Source organism: Delphinus delphis, chromosome 9 (assembly GCF_949987515.2).
Source record: "Delphinus delphis chromosome 9, mDelDel1.2, whole genome shotgun sequence".
NCBI lineage: Eukaryota > Metazoa > Chordata > Mammalia > Artiodactyla > Delphinidae > Delphinus > Delphinus delphis.
The window spans coordinates 8518286-8534814 of record NC_082691.1 but is presented as its reverse complement, the minus strand read 5'-3'; the positions used below and the strand labels follow the sequence as shown (position 1 = coordinate 8534814).

The 16529-nt window shown below is 39.8% G+C and overlaps 1 protein-coding gene across 1 annotated transcript in view; it reads right to left on the bottom strand.

Annotated features, from left to right (window-relative positions):
- Window positions 1-16529, bottom strand: part of URGCP (upregulator of cell proliferation) — a 33739-nt gene that overhangs the window by 4018 nt on the left and 13192 nt on the right. Inside the window, exons 2-4 of the mRNA XM_060020127.1 lie at window positions 14212-14282; window positions 1662-1694; window positions 1401-1439 (exon numbers count right to left, since the gene is read on the bottom strand). Coding sequence (XP_059876110.1) covers window positions 1401-1439; window positions 1662-1694; window positions 14212-14282 — 143 coding nt within the window. The remainder of the gene's footprint in view (window positions 1-1400; window positions 1440-1661; window positions 1695-14211; window positions 14283-16529) is intronic.

Genomic DNA, 16529 nt, shown 5'->3' with positions numbered 1-16529 from the left:
GAGTGAGCAGCTGTGCACCCTAGATGTGGAACACAGGCCCCATTCTCTGGCCACGCCTCCGCTCCCTCCAAGATACTCCTGTGCTTCTGGCCCAGCAGTGGACTCCCTAACCCTGTCACCAGGAATTCCCCACGGGGGACACAATCACTGATTCACTGTGGTTTTCTGGTTAATGTTCTCTGCTCTTTACAGACAAGCTGGAAAATGTGTAAAGGAAACAGGGAGTTACTACTGGGTACAGAGTAACAGAAATCACAGATAAATAACATTTTGCAAAACTGAAGCCACTGATAAAAATACTTGGTAGAGATTATCACAAGTCTGTACTTATTTGTTCAGATTTTCAACCATAACATCCAATACAGTATGAATTCTTACAAGCACTAGATGCTCAGAACAGTAAGGTCACCTGCAAAGGTTTCATCCACCGACCCCGTTCTTGGCCACGGCATCTTACCAATTTTCATTGCATATAATTTCCTGAATATAATTAGTAAACTTTAAATGGTAAGTCTATTAACAAAATAAATCAATACAAATCCTGCTGAGCTCCAGGATCCTCTCCATTCTTTTCTCGAAAGAGGAAGCTACTATGCCTGTGCTGCTACCTTAATGTGGATGTAAACCACAGGAGGAAGCGCAGATGATCAGCCCTCTTCTTGTTTCCCAGGAAGTCATATGATGGGTTCGGGACCGTGCCTGGTGAACGGCAGGACTCAAAGCACTGGAAAAGAGGTGTCTCGTTCCCCTGTAGGGGTCCACTTGCTGCCTAATGTCTCTCTTCAGAAACTCCACACTCCACAGGGGCTGAGAGAGTTCTACGGGCTGTGCCACCACCCCAGAGAGTACAGGAGCTGGCAAACTTGTTGCAGAAACTAAAGAACTCTATGGGGAGGGAGACTGTAGTAGAAATCCATCATATAAGTAACTCGGGTTTCTGAGTGTTGCCTGCATGAAAGCAGGGACACTGTTTTTCTTATCCAGACAGAGAACAACTGTTCTTACGTAGCATGGTAGCTAAGTGCAACAGGGAAAAGCCAGAGCAAACAAACCTATTAATATATGCACTCACGCCCAGTCCGGGACCCTTGGCGGATCTATTATGGAAACCACTGGATCAGACGAAAGACTCCCAAACTTGGATGTGCTTTCGAATCACTTTGGGAACTTGTTAAAAATAAGATTTCTGGGCTTTACTTCCAAAGATACAAACTCTCTGTGTTAACTCTGTATGGTAACAGGTCCCCGGGGAGTTGTCTCTCTGGCAATATTATTTATGGCACATAAAGGGTTAATGGACTAGCAGTGATTTTGATGCAGTCACAGGGGTTGGAACTACTGGCCCAGGCGATGTCTTCCTTCAATAGGACAGGCAACGAGAGCAGAGAGAAGAAACATACCTGTTGGAAAGTCACTGTCCTGAGCCTCATTGGGACCATCTAAAAAAAGCAAAGGAAAATGAAGCGTCAATCAAATCAGGTGGCTTGAATTGACACAAATTAATTTAAGCTAAACTCAGAACCCTCTCTCTTCCTTACTAAGGTAGCAACTTCTCCCAATTGTTCAAAATCTAAAATCCCAGTTACTGTTCACTTTGCCCTCTTTCCCCAGTCCAATCTGGTGCCAGATCCTGTAGTGTCTCCCTCCATAATGAAACTTACCATCATCTCCTTCCATTTCTCTCCATTCCAAATCTGGAAGAAAAAGACATACGCACACAGTTAGTTTCATCAGCAAGTTAGGACTCTTCTACCAAAAAGTTCAAGTGAAGATATGGTAGCTAATGTTTATTTTGAGTACTATTATTAGCTTCGGTTTTTCCTACGTAAATTTCATTTGTTGACAACCCCAAATATGACACAAAGTTGTAATAGCTACACACAAAATAATGATTTGCTCTAGGGAAAATAATGATTTTCCCTTGTAAAATTTACTAAATTTTGTGAAAATATAAATAACTTCATGAAACATATATAGATTAATCTTTGATTTTAGAAACTATTTAAAATATAAGTTGATATAAGTTCTTTGGTTTAATTTCAAGATTACCTCCTACAAACTTTATTTTTATTCTAGCATAAGGAGTTCCTGTTATCACTTAAAATGATGCACATATATTGGGGGAGGGCATAGAGTGGGGAATAGCTATAACTCACAAGTAGACGTACTTTTTCAAAGTCTCTAACAGCATAATGTATTCATCAACACTAAGTACTTTTAATTACTGAATTATTTAATTTAGTGCTCTTCAGATATTTACGTTGGGAAAAAAGACCGTAAAACTCTAGATTTGCCAGCAAAAGGGGAATGATGGGAGCAAGCCTTCTCTGTACATATTTTTATTGTTTCAACTTTTGATCCAAGTAAAAGTATCACCTATTTCAAAATTAAAATTGTATTTTTAAAAGCTTATGAATCAGGAAAAAATTCTGACAGTTTCAGATTTATTCTCTCATGATTTCCATATAATCAGATAGATAAACAATTCAGTCTTCTTTGATGACATCTCTGGGAGATACACATGAAGAGCTGGAAAGAGAAAAACAAGAGAAGAGGAAGGGGGCTTTGGAGAACATGAGCATGAACATACTAGAGAAGACACAGATGATTCATACAGATTGAACCACAGTGTTGAGCAGTCAAAAGATTATTTTATTCACAGTGGACAAAAGACATCACAAGAATTTTTCCAAGGAGCCTAAAATGCCATCTGAGAAGGTACAATGGTTAAAGACGAGAACGGGACACCTAGAGAAGCCTGAGATGGGATCAAGGTGGCTCCGAGAGAGTAGTTTTGAGCTGGAAGCAAGGAATAAACTTCAGACTCAAAGAAGACAGGGCCTTGCTTTGCTAGTAACAGGAGATAGCTCTCATTTGGAACAGAGAGATAATAGGTACATAAAGTCAAGGATGCACAAAGTGGCCGAAGGTCACGCTGTCAGACTAAGGAAATAGCTGATGAGGGGTGGGAGAGTTTCTGAGTAGAGAACAGTGGAAGCCATGATAACCACTGGTCACCAGCAGACTACAGAAGAGGAGGCACAGGGCTTCAGCCAAGGACACAAGCCAGCAGCAAATACAGGAGGCCAGCAAGGGCTTGGTACTGTGGGCCAAGGTCTCCACTATATTTTCTGTTGGACAAGAACTGGTCAGGGTGGAACAGGCTTGGGTTCCAACCCAGTGGGGATGTTGGGCTCAAATGGAACACAAGGGGCAGAATGTGGACAGGACCTACCACTGAAAATGAACTCTAAGTGGGGCAATTAAAACCATCTCAGCCATCAAATTGAATGACTGTTTTTTTCAATTTTTAAAGTAGCCAGTACTCACGTTGTAGAGTTTTTCACCACATTTTGGAATATTTGTTATTGGGCAGTAAATGGACATTTAAAACACTATTTGACACCTTGCGGCTGTTAGTGTTAAGAATGAGCTATGGACACCGACATGCAAAAGAATGAAGTTGAACTCCTACCTCACACCATATATAAAAATTAACTCAAAATGTATCAGTGACCTAAATATGAGCTAAAACCATAAAACGCTTAGAGGAAGACATGAGGGTAAATCTTCATAACCTTGAATTTGACAACGGATTCTTAGGTATGACACCAAAAGCACAGGCCACAAAAGAAAAAACACATAAACTGGACTTCATCAAAGTAAAAACCTGTGTGCATCAAAGAACATTATCAAGAAAGTGAAAGACAACCTACAGAGTGGAGAAAATATGTGCAAATCATATGTGATTGGGTCTAGTATCTAGAATACATAAACAACTCTTACAACTTCATAACAAAAAAGACAAAAAAAACTCAATTAAAAAATGGGCAGGGCTCCCCTGGTGGCGCAGTGGTTGAGAGTCCGCCTGCCGATGCAGGGGACATGGGTTCGTGCCCTGGTCCGGGAAGATCCCACATGCCGCGGAGCGGCTAGGCCCGTGAGCCATGGCCGCTGAGCCTGCGCGTCCAGAGCCTGTGCTCCGCAATGGGAGAGGCCACAACGGTGAGAGGCCCGCGTACCGCTAAAAAAAACCCAAAAAACAAAACAAAAAAAAATGGGCAAAGAACTTGAATAGACATTTCTCCCAAAAGATATACAGATGGCCAACAAGCACATAAAATGATGCCCAAATTCATTACTCACTAGGGAAATCAAATCAAAACCACAGTGAGATACCACTGCACACCTACTAGGATGGTGATTTTTAAAAAGGGATAGAGGGGCTTCCCTGGTGGCACAGTGGTTGAGAATCTGCCTGCCAATGCAGGGAACACGGGTTCGAGCCCTGGTCTGGGAGGTTCCCACATGCCACGGAGCAACTGGGCCCGTGAGCCACAACTACTGAGCCTGCGCATCTGGAGCCTGTGCTCCGCAACAAGAGAGGCTGAAATAGTGAGAGGCCCGCGCACTGCGATGAAGAGTGGCCCCCCACTCGCCGCAACTAGAGAAAGCCCTCGCACAGAAACGAAGACACAACACAGCCAAAAATAAATAAATAAATAAATTTATAAAAAAATAAAAATAAAAAAAATTTTAAAAAAAGGATGGAAAATAACAAGTATTGACAGGATGGGGAAAAACTGGAACCCTTGTACCTTTCTGGTGGGACTGTAAGTTGTGCAGCTGCTGGGGAAACAGTTTGGCTGTTCCTCAAAAAGTTAAACACAGACTTACCATTTGACTGAGTAATTCCATCAGAGGTGTATACCCAGAAGAAGTGAAAACAGGGACTCAAACAAGTACAGGTACATGCATGTCCATAGCATCACTGTTCACAATAGCCAAAATGTGGAAACAACCCACATGTCTGTCAACAGATGAATGGATAAACAAAATGTGGTCTATCCATGCAATAGAATATTATTCAACCTTAAAGAGGAACAACACGGACGAACCCCAAAACACTATGCTGGGTGAAAGAAACTAAACAAAAAAGGGCCCATATTGTACGACTCCATTTATAGGAAAATACAGAATAGATAAACAAAGGCTTATCATAGGTTGGTGGTTCCTATAGGGACTGGGAGGAAGGAGGGATGGGAGAAACTGCTTAATGGATACACAGTTTTACTTTCAAGTGATGGAAATGTTTTGGAAATGAATAGGTAAGTGGTGATTTCACAACTTTGTGAATGTACTAAATGTCATAGGATTATTCGCTGTAAAATGCTTTTTTCCCCAATATTTTTCCTTTTTAAAAATTGCGTTAAAATACACATAATATAAAATTTACTATCTTAAACATTTTTAAGTGTATAGATCAGTGGCATTAAGTATATTCACACTGTTGCACAGCCGTCACCACCATCCATCCCCATAACTCTATTCATCTTGTACATACGGAATTCTATACCTATTAAACAATAACTCCTCAATCTCCCCTCTCCCCAGCCCCTGGCAACCACCATTATATTATACTTTCTGACTTTACGATTTTGTCTACTTAACTCACATAAGTGGACGCATACATTATTTATCTTTTTGTGACTGGCTTATTTCACTTAGCATAACGTTCTCAAGGTTCATCCATGCTGTAGCATACCGTAGAATTTCCTTCCTTTTAAAGTCCGAATAATATTCCGTTGTATGTATATACCACATTTTGGTAATCCATTCATTCACTGATGGACACTTAGGTTGCTTCCATGTTTTAGTTATTGTGATTAATGATGCTATGAACCTGGGTATACAAATATCTCTTTGAGACATTGCTTTTGATTTTTTTGGGTATATACCCAGATGTGGAATTGCTGGATCATATGGTAGCTCTATTTTTAATTTTTTGAGGAGCCTCCATACTGTTTTCCACAGTGGTTTCACCATTTTACATTTCCACCAACAGTGCACAAGGGTTCCAATTTCTCCACATCTTTGCCAACCCATGTTCTTTTCTGTTATTTTTATAGTAGCCATCCTAATGGGTGTGAGGTGGTATCTCACTGTAGTTTTGATTTGCATTTCCCTAATATAATTAGTGATGTAGAACATCTTTTAGAGTGCTTATTGTCTATTTGTGTATCTTCTTTGGAGAAATGTCTATTCAAGGACTTTGCCCATGTTTGAATCAGGTTTTTTTTTATTGTTAAGTTTTAGGAGTTCTCCATATATTCTGATATTAATCCCTTATCAGATATATGATTGCAAGTATTTTCTCCCACTCTGTGGGCTGCTCATACTCTGTGGATAGTGTCTTTTTGATGCACAAATTTTAAAAATTTCCATGAAGTCCAATTTGTATATTTTTTCTTTTGTTGCAGGAGCCTTTGGTGTTACGTCCAAGAAATTGTAGCCATATCCAAATTCATGAAGCTTTTGTCCAATGTTTTCTTCTAAGACCGAGTTTTCAGTCTTACATTTAGGATTACATTCATCCATTATGAGTTAATTTTTGTATACAGTTTTAGATAAGAGTCCAACTTCATCTTTTGCAAGAGAATACCCAATTTTTCCAGGACTATTTGTTGAAAAGACTGTCCTTTATCCATTGAATGGCCTTGGCACCCTTGTCAAACATCATTTGACTGTATATGCAAAGGTTTATTTGTGAGCTTCCTATTCTGTTCCATTGGTCTGTATATCTGTCTTTATGCCAATATCACATTGTTTTGATTACTGTAGCTCTGTAGTAGGTTTTGAAATCAGAAATTGTGAGCCTCTAGTTTGTTCTTCTTCAAGATTGTTTTGGCTATTCACTGTCCCTTGAGATTCCATATGATTAGAATGAATTTTATATTTTTGCAAAAACTGTCATTGGGTATTTGATAGGAATTGCACTGAATCTGTACATTGCTTTGGGTAATATTGACATTTTAAGAATGTTAAGTCTTCTGCAGGGAAAGGCAAGATAGGGGTAGGGGATTAAGAGGTACAAACTACTACGTATAAAATAAATAAGCTACAAGGATATATTGTACAGCACAGGGAATATAGCCAATATTTTATAATACCTATAAATGGAGTATATAACTTTTAAAAATTGTGAATCCCTGTTGTACACCTGAAATTTATATAATATTGTAAATCAACTATACCTCAATAAAACAAACAATATTTAGTCTTCCAGTCCATGAACTTGGTAACTCTTTCCACATATTTATATATTCTTTAATTTGTTTGAAAAACGTTTTATAATTTTGTTGTACAACTCTTTCACCTCCTTGTTTAAGCTAATTCCTAAGTATTTTATTCTTTTTGACACTATTGTAAATGAAATTGTTTTTGTAATTTCCTTTTCAGGTTCTTCATTTTAGTATAAAAATGCAATTGAGTTTTGTGTGTTGGATTTGTATCCTGCTACTCTGCTGAATTCATTTATTAGTTCTAATAACTTTATGTGTGGATCTTCAGGAGTTTCTATGTATAAGGTCATATCATCTGCAAAGATAATTTTACTTCTTCCTTTCCAATTTGGATGCCTTCTTCTTGCCTAACTACTCCGGCTAGAACTTCCAGTACTAGATAGAATAGAAGTGGTAAAAGCGGGCATCATTCCCTTATTCCTGATCTTAAAGGAAAAGCTTTCTGTTTTCACCATTAATGTTTATTGTGGGTTGTTCATATAAGTCTTTTATTATGTGAAAGTAGTTTCCGTCTCTTCCTACTTTGTTGAGTGGTTATTTGTGTGTGTGATGAAAGGACATTAACTTTTGTCAAATGATTTTTCTACATCAGTTGAGATGATCACGTGGGTTTCTTTCTCCTTCATTTTGTTGATGTGGTATAGTACATAGGTCTATTTTCATATTGTTAAATCATCCTTGCAATTCAGGAATAAATCCCACTTGGTCATGGTGTATCATCCTTTTAATATATTGCTGCATTCTGTCTGAATATTAGTGTTTTGTTGAGGATTTTTGCATCAATGTTCATAATGGATATTGGTCTGTAGTTTTCTTTTCTTGTAGTGTCTTTATTTCGACTTTGGTGTCAGGATTACGTTGGCCTTAGGAATGAGTTAAAAAATGTTCCCTCCTTTTCAATTTTTTGGAAAAGTTTGAAAAGGGTTGGTATTAGTTCTTCTTTAAATGTTTGGTAGAATTCACCAGTGAAGCCATCAGGAGCAGGGCTCTTCTTTGTTGCAAGGTGGGTTTTTTGTTTTAATTATTGTTACTGATTCAATCTGCTTACTCGTTATAGGTCTATTCAGATTTTTTATTTTTGTGTGATTTAGTCTTGTTAGGTTAGGTCTATTCAGATTTTCTGTTTCTTTGTAAACTTTGTGTTTCTAGGAACTGTCTTTCACCTAGGGTTATCCAATTTGGGGGCATACAATTGTTCATAGTACTCTATTTTTTATTTCTAAATGTCCCCACTTTCATTTCTGATTTTAGTAATTTGAGTCTCTTCCCTATTTTGTTCTTAGTCCACCTAACTAAAGGTTTGTCAATTTTGTTGATCTTTTCAAAGAACCAACTTTTGGGTCACTGATTTTCTCTATTCTCTATTTCATTGACCTCCACTCTAATCTTTATTATTTCCTTCCTTGTGCTAGCTTTGCATTTAGTTTGTTCTTCTTGTCCCAGTACAACTTAAGGTTGTAAAGTTAGGCTGTTTATATGAGATGTCTCTTGTTTTTAATGTAAGCATTTATAATTATAAATTTTCCCCTCAGTACCACTTTTGATGCAGCCCATAAGTGTTAACATGGTGTGTTTACATTTTCATCTATCTCTTCTTAACTATTTTCTGATTTCCTTGTGATTTCGTCTTTGATCCACTGGTTGTTTAAAAGGACGTTGTTTAGCCTCTGCAATTTTGTGAATTTTCCAGTTTATGTTATTGATTTCTAATTTCATCCCACTGTGGTCAGAGAAGATACATTGTGTGATATCTGTCTCTTAAAAAACCACTGAGATTTACTCTGTGGTCCTACATATGGTCTATCCAGGAAAATGTCCCATGTGCACTTAAGAAGAATATGTATGCTGTTGTTGTTGGGTGGAGTGTTCTGTATAAGTCTATTAGATCTAGTTGGTTTATCGTGTTGTTGAAGCCCTCTATTTCCTCGCCTATCTTCTGTCTGGTTGTTCTATCCATTATTCTGAGTGGGGTATTGGAATCTACAACTATTATGGTAGAACTGTCTATTTTCCCCTTCAATTCTGTCAGTTTTGGTCTCATATATTTTGATGGTCTGACATTAGGTGCATAAATGCTTATAATTATTATATCTTCTTGCTGTTTTGAAATATTTGTTAACATGTAATGTCCTTCTCTGTCTCTTGTAACTGTTTTTGATTTAAAGCCTATTTTGTCTGAAATTAGTATAGCCACTGCCATTCTGTTTTGGTAATTATTTGCATGTAATATCCTTCTCCATCCTTTTACTTTTACAAGTTTGTGTCTTTGGATCTCAAAAGTGAGTCTCTTATACACTGCATATAGTTGGACCATGTGTTTTTATCAATTCTGCCAATCTTTGTCTTTTGATGGGAGAGTTTAATCCACTTACATTTAAAGTAATTACTGATAAGGAGGCACTTATTTCTGTGTTTGTGCTATAGAAACAAATTTTCTATAGACCTATAGCTTTTTGTCCCTCATTCCCTGCATTCCTCTCTTCTTTTGTGTTTAGTTGACTTTTAAGTAGTGAAATGTTTGAATTCCTTCTTGATTCCCTTTTGTGTATATTCTATAACAATTTGTTTTGTGGTTGCCATGGGGATTACATTTAATGTCGTAATGTTGTAACATTCTAATTTGAATTTATAGCAGTTTAACCTCAACAACATACAAACACTCTGCTCCTTTACACTCTGTCCCCACTGCTTTTGATATCACAAAATTACATCTTTATATAATGCGTGCCCCCAAACATAAATTAGTAACTCTTTAAATGCATTAGTCTCTAAATTACATACAGAACAAGATTTGGAGTTATAAACCAACAGTAATGCTAGCTATTACATTGATTTTTTAATTTAAATATATTGGTCTCTTAAATCATTTAGAAAACAAAACATGCAGCTACAAACCATTGTTACAATAATACTAGCTATTATAATTGCCCATGTATTTGCCTTTACTGATATCTTTATTTCTCCGTACAGCTTAGGGTTACGGTCTAATGTTCATCTTTGCAGCACACCCTTGAGCACTTCTTCCAGGGCCAGTCTAATGGTCACAAACTCCCTCAGCTTTTGTTCAACTGGGAATGTCTTGATTTCTCCCTCATTTTTCTTTTTTAATTAATTAATTTATTTTTGGCATTGGCAGGCAGAATCTTAACTACTGCGCTACCAGGGAAGTCCCTCTCCCTCATGTTTGACGGACAGTTTTGCTGGATACATGAATCTTGGTTGACAGTTTTTTTTAAAAGCACTTTGAATACATCTGCCTACTATCTTCTGGCCTCCAAAGTTTCTAATGAGAAATCTGCAGATAATCTCTTTGAGGATCACTTGTGTGTAATGATTTGCTTCTCACTTGCTGCTTTCAAGATATCTTCTTTTTCTATTTCTTTTAAAAATGTAATGATAATGTGTCTTGGTGTAGGTCTCTTTGAATTCATCTTACTTGGAGTTCATTGAGCTTCTTGAATGGTTACATGTATGTCTTTCTTTACATTCAGGAAGTTTTCAGCCATTATTTCTTCAAATATTCTCTGTGCCTCTTTCTTTTCTCCTTCTGGGACTCCCACATGAGTATCTTGGTCCTTCTGATGATGTCCAGTATGCTCTATGTGCTTTTCTTCAATCTTTTCTCTTTCTGCTCCTCAGCCTTGATCATTTCCATTGTCCTATCTTCAAGTTCACTGATTCATTCTTCTGCCTGCCAAGTCTGCCTTTGAATCCTGCTAGTGAATTTTTCATTTCAGTTACTGTACTCTTCAGCTCCAGAATTTTGTTTTGGTTTATTTTTAGGTTTTCTATCTCTTTATTGATATTCCCATTTTGTTCACTCACCGTTCTCCTGACTTTCTCCATATCTTCCTTTAGTTCTTTCAGCATCTTTAGGATTGTTGTTTTAAAGCCTTTTTCTAATATATCTGCCATAGTCTTTTCAGGGACAGATTTTGTTGATAGATTTTTTTCCTTTGAATGGGCCATACTTTCCTGTTCATTTGTATGCTTTATGATGTTTTTGTTGAACACCTCTGAATGTAATAATGTGGTAACTCTGGAAATCAGATTCTTCCGCCTTACCCAGGGTTTGCTATTGTTATTTTGTGTCTGTTTTTTTTGTTTTGATTGTTGTTGGCTGTCTCTGTGCTGAGGATCAGCCTAAGGTGTAAACTTAAGGTCTTCTCTGGTCTTTTCTGAGCATTTTCCTGGAAATGCACAATCACTTTCTAATTTTCCCCATATATGCAGTTGTTTCTTGGGGGGGGGGGTTGTTGTTTTTTTAGTTATTTATTTTTATTTTTGGCTGTGTTGTGTCTTCATTGCTGTGTGTGGGCTTTCTCTAGTTGTGGCGAGCAGGGGCTACTCTTCATTGTGGTGAACAGGCTTCTCATTGCAGTGGCTTCTCTTGTGGTGGAGCGAAGGCTCTAGGGCTTCAGCAGCTGTGGCATGCAGGCTCAGTAGTTGTGGCTCGCGGGCTCTAGAGTGCAGGCTCAGTAGTTGTGGCGCATGGGCTTAGTTGCTCTGCGGCATGTGGGATCTTTCCAGACCAGGGATCGAACCCGTGTCCCCTGCGTTGGCAGGAGGATTCTTAACCCCTGCACCACTAGGGAAGCCCCTATGCAGTTGGTTTTTGAATGTTCTAGTCTTTAATGTGTGCCTTACAAAAGAGGAATAAGCAAAAAATGATGCAGAGAAGGTGTTGGCCTGTTAATTCCCCAGTAAGTCACTTCAGCTGGAGGGGGAGGGGCTTGCAACAATGTCTGGAGGTGTGACAACTGCTGCCCCTCTCTTTGTCTTCACTTCTGTGATCAGAAGCAGCCATCAGCAATTAGAGCACAGATACTTGATATTTGGAGGGCAGGGGTTTTTTGCCCACCCTCATTCCCACAAGCTGTGTCAGGTTGCTCTAAGATCATGTGCACAGCTGCCTGCCACTTGGCTGGGAGTGGGAGATGCGTAGCTGCTACTGTGTTAAGAGCTGAAACTGACCAAAATTAACTGCAGTTTACCCTCTAATTCTTCCCTTGGAAGTTGTAAGCCTTTGACAGACTCTAGAGTTCCAGAATAATTACATCAGACAGATTCTGCCAGCACAACTGTTGTCCAGGTGGGGAGAGGGATTCCTGGTGCTTCCTGCTGTGCCATCTTCCAGAATTCTCTTTAATGACTGAAAATAAATTTTTTTTTTTAAAGAATGAGTTATGAAGTAATTAGAGTCCTCAGACTTGAGATAAGGCAAATACATTCTATAGGATGATTATATAAAGCACAAATCAGGCAGAACTAACCCTGCATCTATGCTTTTGGAAGTCTGGAGAGTGGTTAGCCCTGGCAGAGGCAGGGTAGGAAGTGATTAGAAGGTGGACCTCTTAGGTGATGGTTTTGTTTGGCTTCTTCTCCTGGATGCTGGTTAACTTAGGTCAGTTCATGTTTGTGAAACTTTATCAAGCTATGCACTTACAATATGGGCACTTTTCCATATGTACATTATACTTCAATACAACTTTGTTTTTAATCTTATAGGTTGAAGAGCTTACTTTAAGTCTTAAAAATAAAATACGTACTGAAGAGGAATTCACATACCTCAGAAAGAAATTTTTTAAAAACAATTACACAAGACTTATTCACTGGAGAGACACACAAAGACAGAATTTGGGGGAAGGGCCAGAAGGTCTCTGAGCCTCAGTTTCCTCAAATGAAACAAAGGACCAATAATAACTATCTTATGAGGCTGTTGTAATAGGGCAGCCTAGCTCACAGTAGGCCAGTAAGGTCGTTTCTTTTCCTCAGCCCACTCTCAAATTTTCTTGCCTGGTGTTCTATAGCAATGCCCTCTAATAGAACGTCTTGTGATGGAGCAAATGTTCTACTTCTGCACTGTTAAACATGCAGCCACTCGCTGTATGGCTACTGAGTACTTGAAATATGGCTAGTGTGAATGAGGAAGTGAATTTTTAATTTTGTTTAATTTTAAAGTGTGTGCCTAGTGGCTAGTGTATTGAGTAGCACAACTCAAGATCTTGAGACACTGAAGGGCTTTGGGCAATTACTGCTTGATCCCAACTTTGCTACGAGCCTTGACCAACCGGCCATGAACTCCCATAGTGCCAACCTTCTAGAATTTAAGTTCCATGAAGACCAGGACTTTTGGCCATTGTATTCACTATTGTTTCCTATATTCACAATCCCTACAACAAGGCCAGCACATGGTAAATAGTCAATAAATATTTGTTTGAATGAATAAAATAAAACTGGATTAACCCAAACGTATTTGCATATTTTTGTGGGGTTATTTTTGCATAATGCTATTAATATCCAATAGAACACATTCATTGTGAGAAGCACCAAACTAATGAAAGATAGATCCAAAATGAGTTATTAAGAGAAATTAAGATGTCTAGAGTGTGGCCACCACACCTTAAAGATGAAGTCATGAGGGGCAGCTACAGCCCCACCCCCCCAAATCCCCAAAGAAAGAAAAACCAGCTTGTAAGGACCATGATCAGGAAGACTACAAGTCCCAGTCTCCTAGGGACAGTCCCAATTCATACCTCTTGTCCCAACAAAACACACTGCTCACTCTCAGGTGTGCCCAGTTTAGAAACTAGACAGTTGCCCTCAACACAGGTCAGAATGGCAGGAACAGCAACGTGCTGAAATTGGAGTAATGTGCTCCCGGTAAAACTGTGTGGTAAATACCTTTTTAAAAGTGAATCCTGGGCTTCCCTGGTGGCGCAGTGGTTGGGAGTCCGCCTGCCGATGCAGGGGACACGGGTTCGTGCCCCGGTCTGGGAAGATCCCACGTGCCGCGGAGCGGCTGGGCCCGTGAGCCATGGCCGCTGAGCCTGCGCGTCCGGAGCCTGTGCTCCGCAGCGGGAGAGGCCACAACGGTGAGAGGCCCGCATACCGCAAAAAAAAAAAAATAAAAAAATAAATAAAAAAATAAAAGTGAATCCTATTTTGAATATATGAGGGAAGCTTAAAAGACCTTAAATGGGTCTTCTTGTAAAAGGGAAAATAAAAACCTTAGGCTTATTTATTTTGGAGGTCCATGATCCACAGCCCAGGGTGGTGCTGGGATCCAGAATCCCAATGGGCCAGAAGAAACAGATCTGCTTCCGAGTGGACAGAAGCCCAACTTTACCTGCAATGGCCACAGCTGTTCGTCTCTCAGATGCTTTTATTTCTGGGGCCACTTCTCCCAAATCTGAGTGTCTGAAACAATTTCAGAAGAAAATTATAATTAAATTAATGAAATACCACTTTCACCTATCAAATTGGCTGCACATCAAAATCTCTTGAGGAGCCTTTAGAAACTACAAATCCTGGTTACACTCCAGATCCTCGAAACCAGAATCTCAAAGCCAGGACTGGGCATCTCTGCTTTTAAAAGTGCCCACGCTGGTCTAGAAAAACCAGCACTCTCAAAAACTGTGAGACAGAGCAAACAGCCATTCAGAAAAACATAAAACTATACATATCCTTTGACCAGTAATTCCACTTCTACCCTAAGGAAATAATTAAAATTTAGTTACAAATATGTTGATGACAACTTTATATATAATAGTGAAAAACTGGACGCTTTTTTTTTTTTCTTTTTTTTTGGTCGTGTTGGGTCTTCATTGCTGTGCACGGGCTTTCTCCAGTTGCAGCGAGTGGGGGCTACTCTTCATTGCAGTGCACAGGCTTCTCGTTGTGGTGGCTTCTCTTGTTGCGGAGCGTGGACTCTAGGCGCGCGGGCTTCAATAGTTGTGGCACGTGGGCTCAGTAGTTGTGGCTTGCAGGCTCTAGAGCTCAGGCTCAGAAGTCGTGGCGCACGGGCTTAGCTGCTCAGTGGCATGTGAGATCTTCCCAGACCAGGGCTCGAACCCGTGTCCCCTGCATTGGCAGGCAGGTTCTTAACCACTGCGCCACCAGGGAAGTCCCCTAGATGCCTTTTAAATCAAAGTACAATAATAGGAATTATGGTACGGTCTTATTCTGCAATCATTAAAAAATATTTTATGGATCTCATTTTGTGGACAAAAAGTTGTATGATACGTTATGGAACGATGTTAATGATATGTTCATTAGTGGGGGGAAAGTCAGGTTATAGAAGAGTATGTACAGTGTGATTACTATTTAATAAAACTATGTCTATTCATCTATAGGTGTATACAGGGAGATCTAGAAGGATGTTCATCAAAAGTTAATAGTGTGGGCAGGGGAAAAAAAAAAAGGTATTGTAATTTCTGGGCTTCCCTGGTGGCGCAGTGGTTGAGAGTCCGCCTGCCGATGCAGGGGACACGGGTTCGTGCCCCGGTCTGGGAAGATCCCACATGCCGCAGAGCGGCTGGGCCCGTGAGCCATGGCCGCTGAGCCTGCGTGTCCGGAGCCTGTGCTCCGTAACGGGAGAGGCCACAACAGTGAGAGGCCCGCGTACCACAAAAAAAAAAAAAAATTAATTCAGGATCATCCCTCCCTGCCCACACTATTTTTTTTTTTTTTTTTTTTTTTTGCGGTACGCGGGCCTCTCACTGTTGTGGCCTCTCCCGTCCGGACGCGCAGGCTCAGCGGCCATGGCTCACGGGCCCAGCCGCTCCGCGGCATGTGGGATCTTCCCGGACCGGGGCACGAACCCGTGTCCCCTGCATCGGCAGGCGGACTCTCAACCACTGCGCCACCAGGGAAGCCCCCTGAATTAATTTAAGTAGGCTTGATAAGTATAGTCTATTTAAGAATAAACTATTTTAGATATATCATAGGAATGAGTAAATGTGTTGATTTCATCAGAAGTCAGGGTTCCATTGTTGAAGAAAGGGTGTAAAAATAAGGAATGGAGGAAGTTAGAAAAAGAATTCACAGAGGTACACTGGAACTGGAGGTACTGGTGTGTACTCGTGATTTCTATATGCATGCTCGTTGTACACATGTGTATCCATTTGTGTAAACGTGCATACATTTCCTAGCTCTGTCCACTGAAAGGGCCACGAAGCAAAGACACTATAGTACCAGTGAGCATACCAAGCACCCTTTCATATCATTCCACACTAACAGACACCAGGTGTCCTTGGAGAAATTACAGATTCCGGGGCTGGAGCAGCAAAAGAACAAGATGAGCCTGAGCATCTTATTTCAGAAAATTAGGGCGTGCTCAAAAAAAGAAAATGCCGGGGCATGTCACAGGACACAGGAGCCAGCTTGAAGGGGCTCCCACTACCAAGTGTGAGTCAATTTGGGCATGAATATAATTAAATACAGTAATTAATTTAACACCATTGAAAAACAGGTATTAATGAGCCCGTACAGATAACAAACAGATAAACAAACGGGGGGGGGGGGGATGAGGGCTCTTGTTCATCAGAGAATGCTAATGTGAAGGGTGCTGCAGCTGGCGCAGCATCACTTTCAGAATCATCCTAATCAAGAATGGTGCAAGCTAGCAACACCAATGAATGCCAATTCTTGCAGGAAAATGTTGAC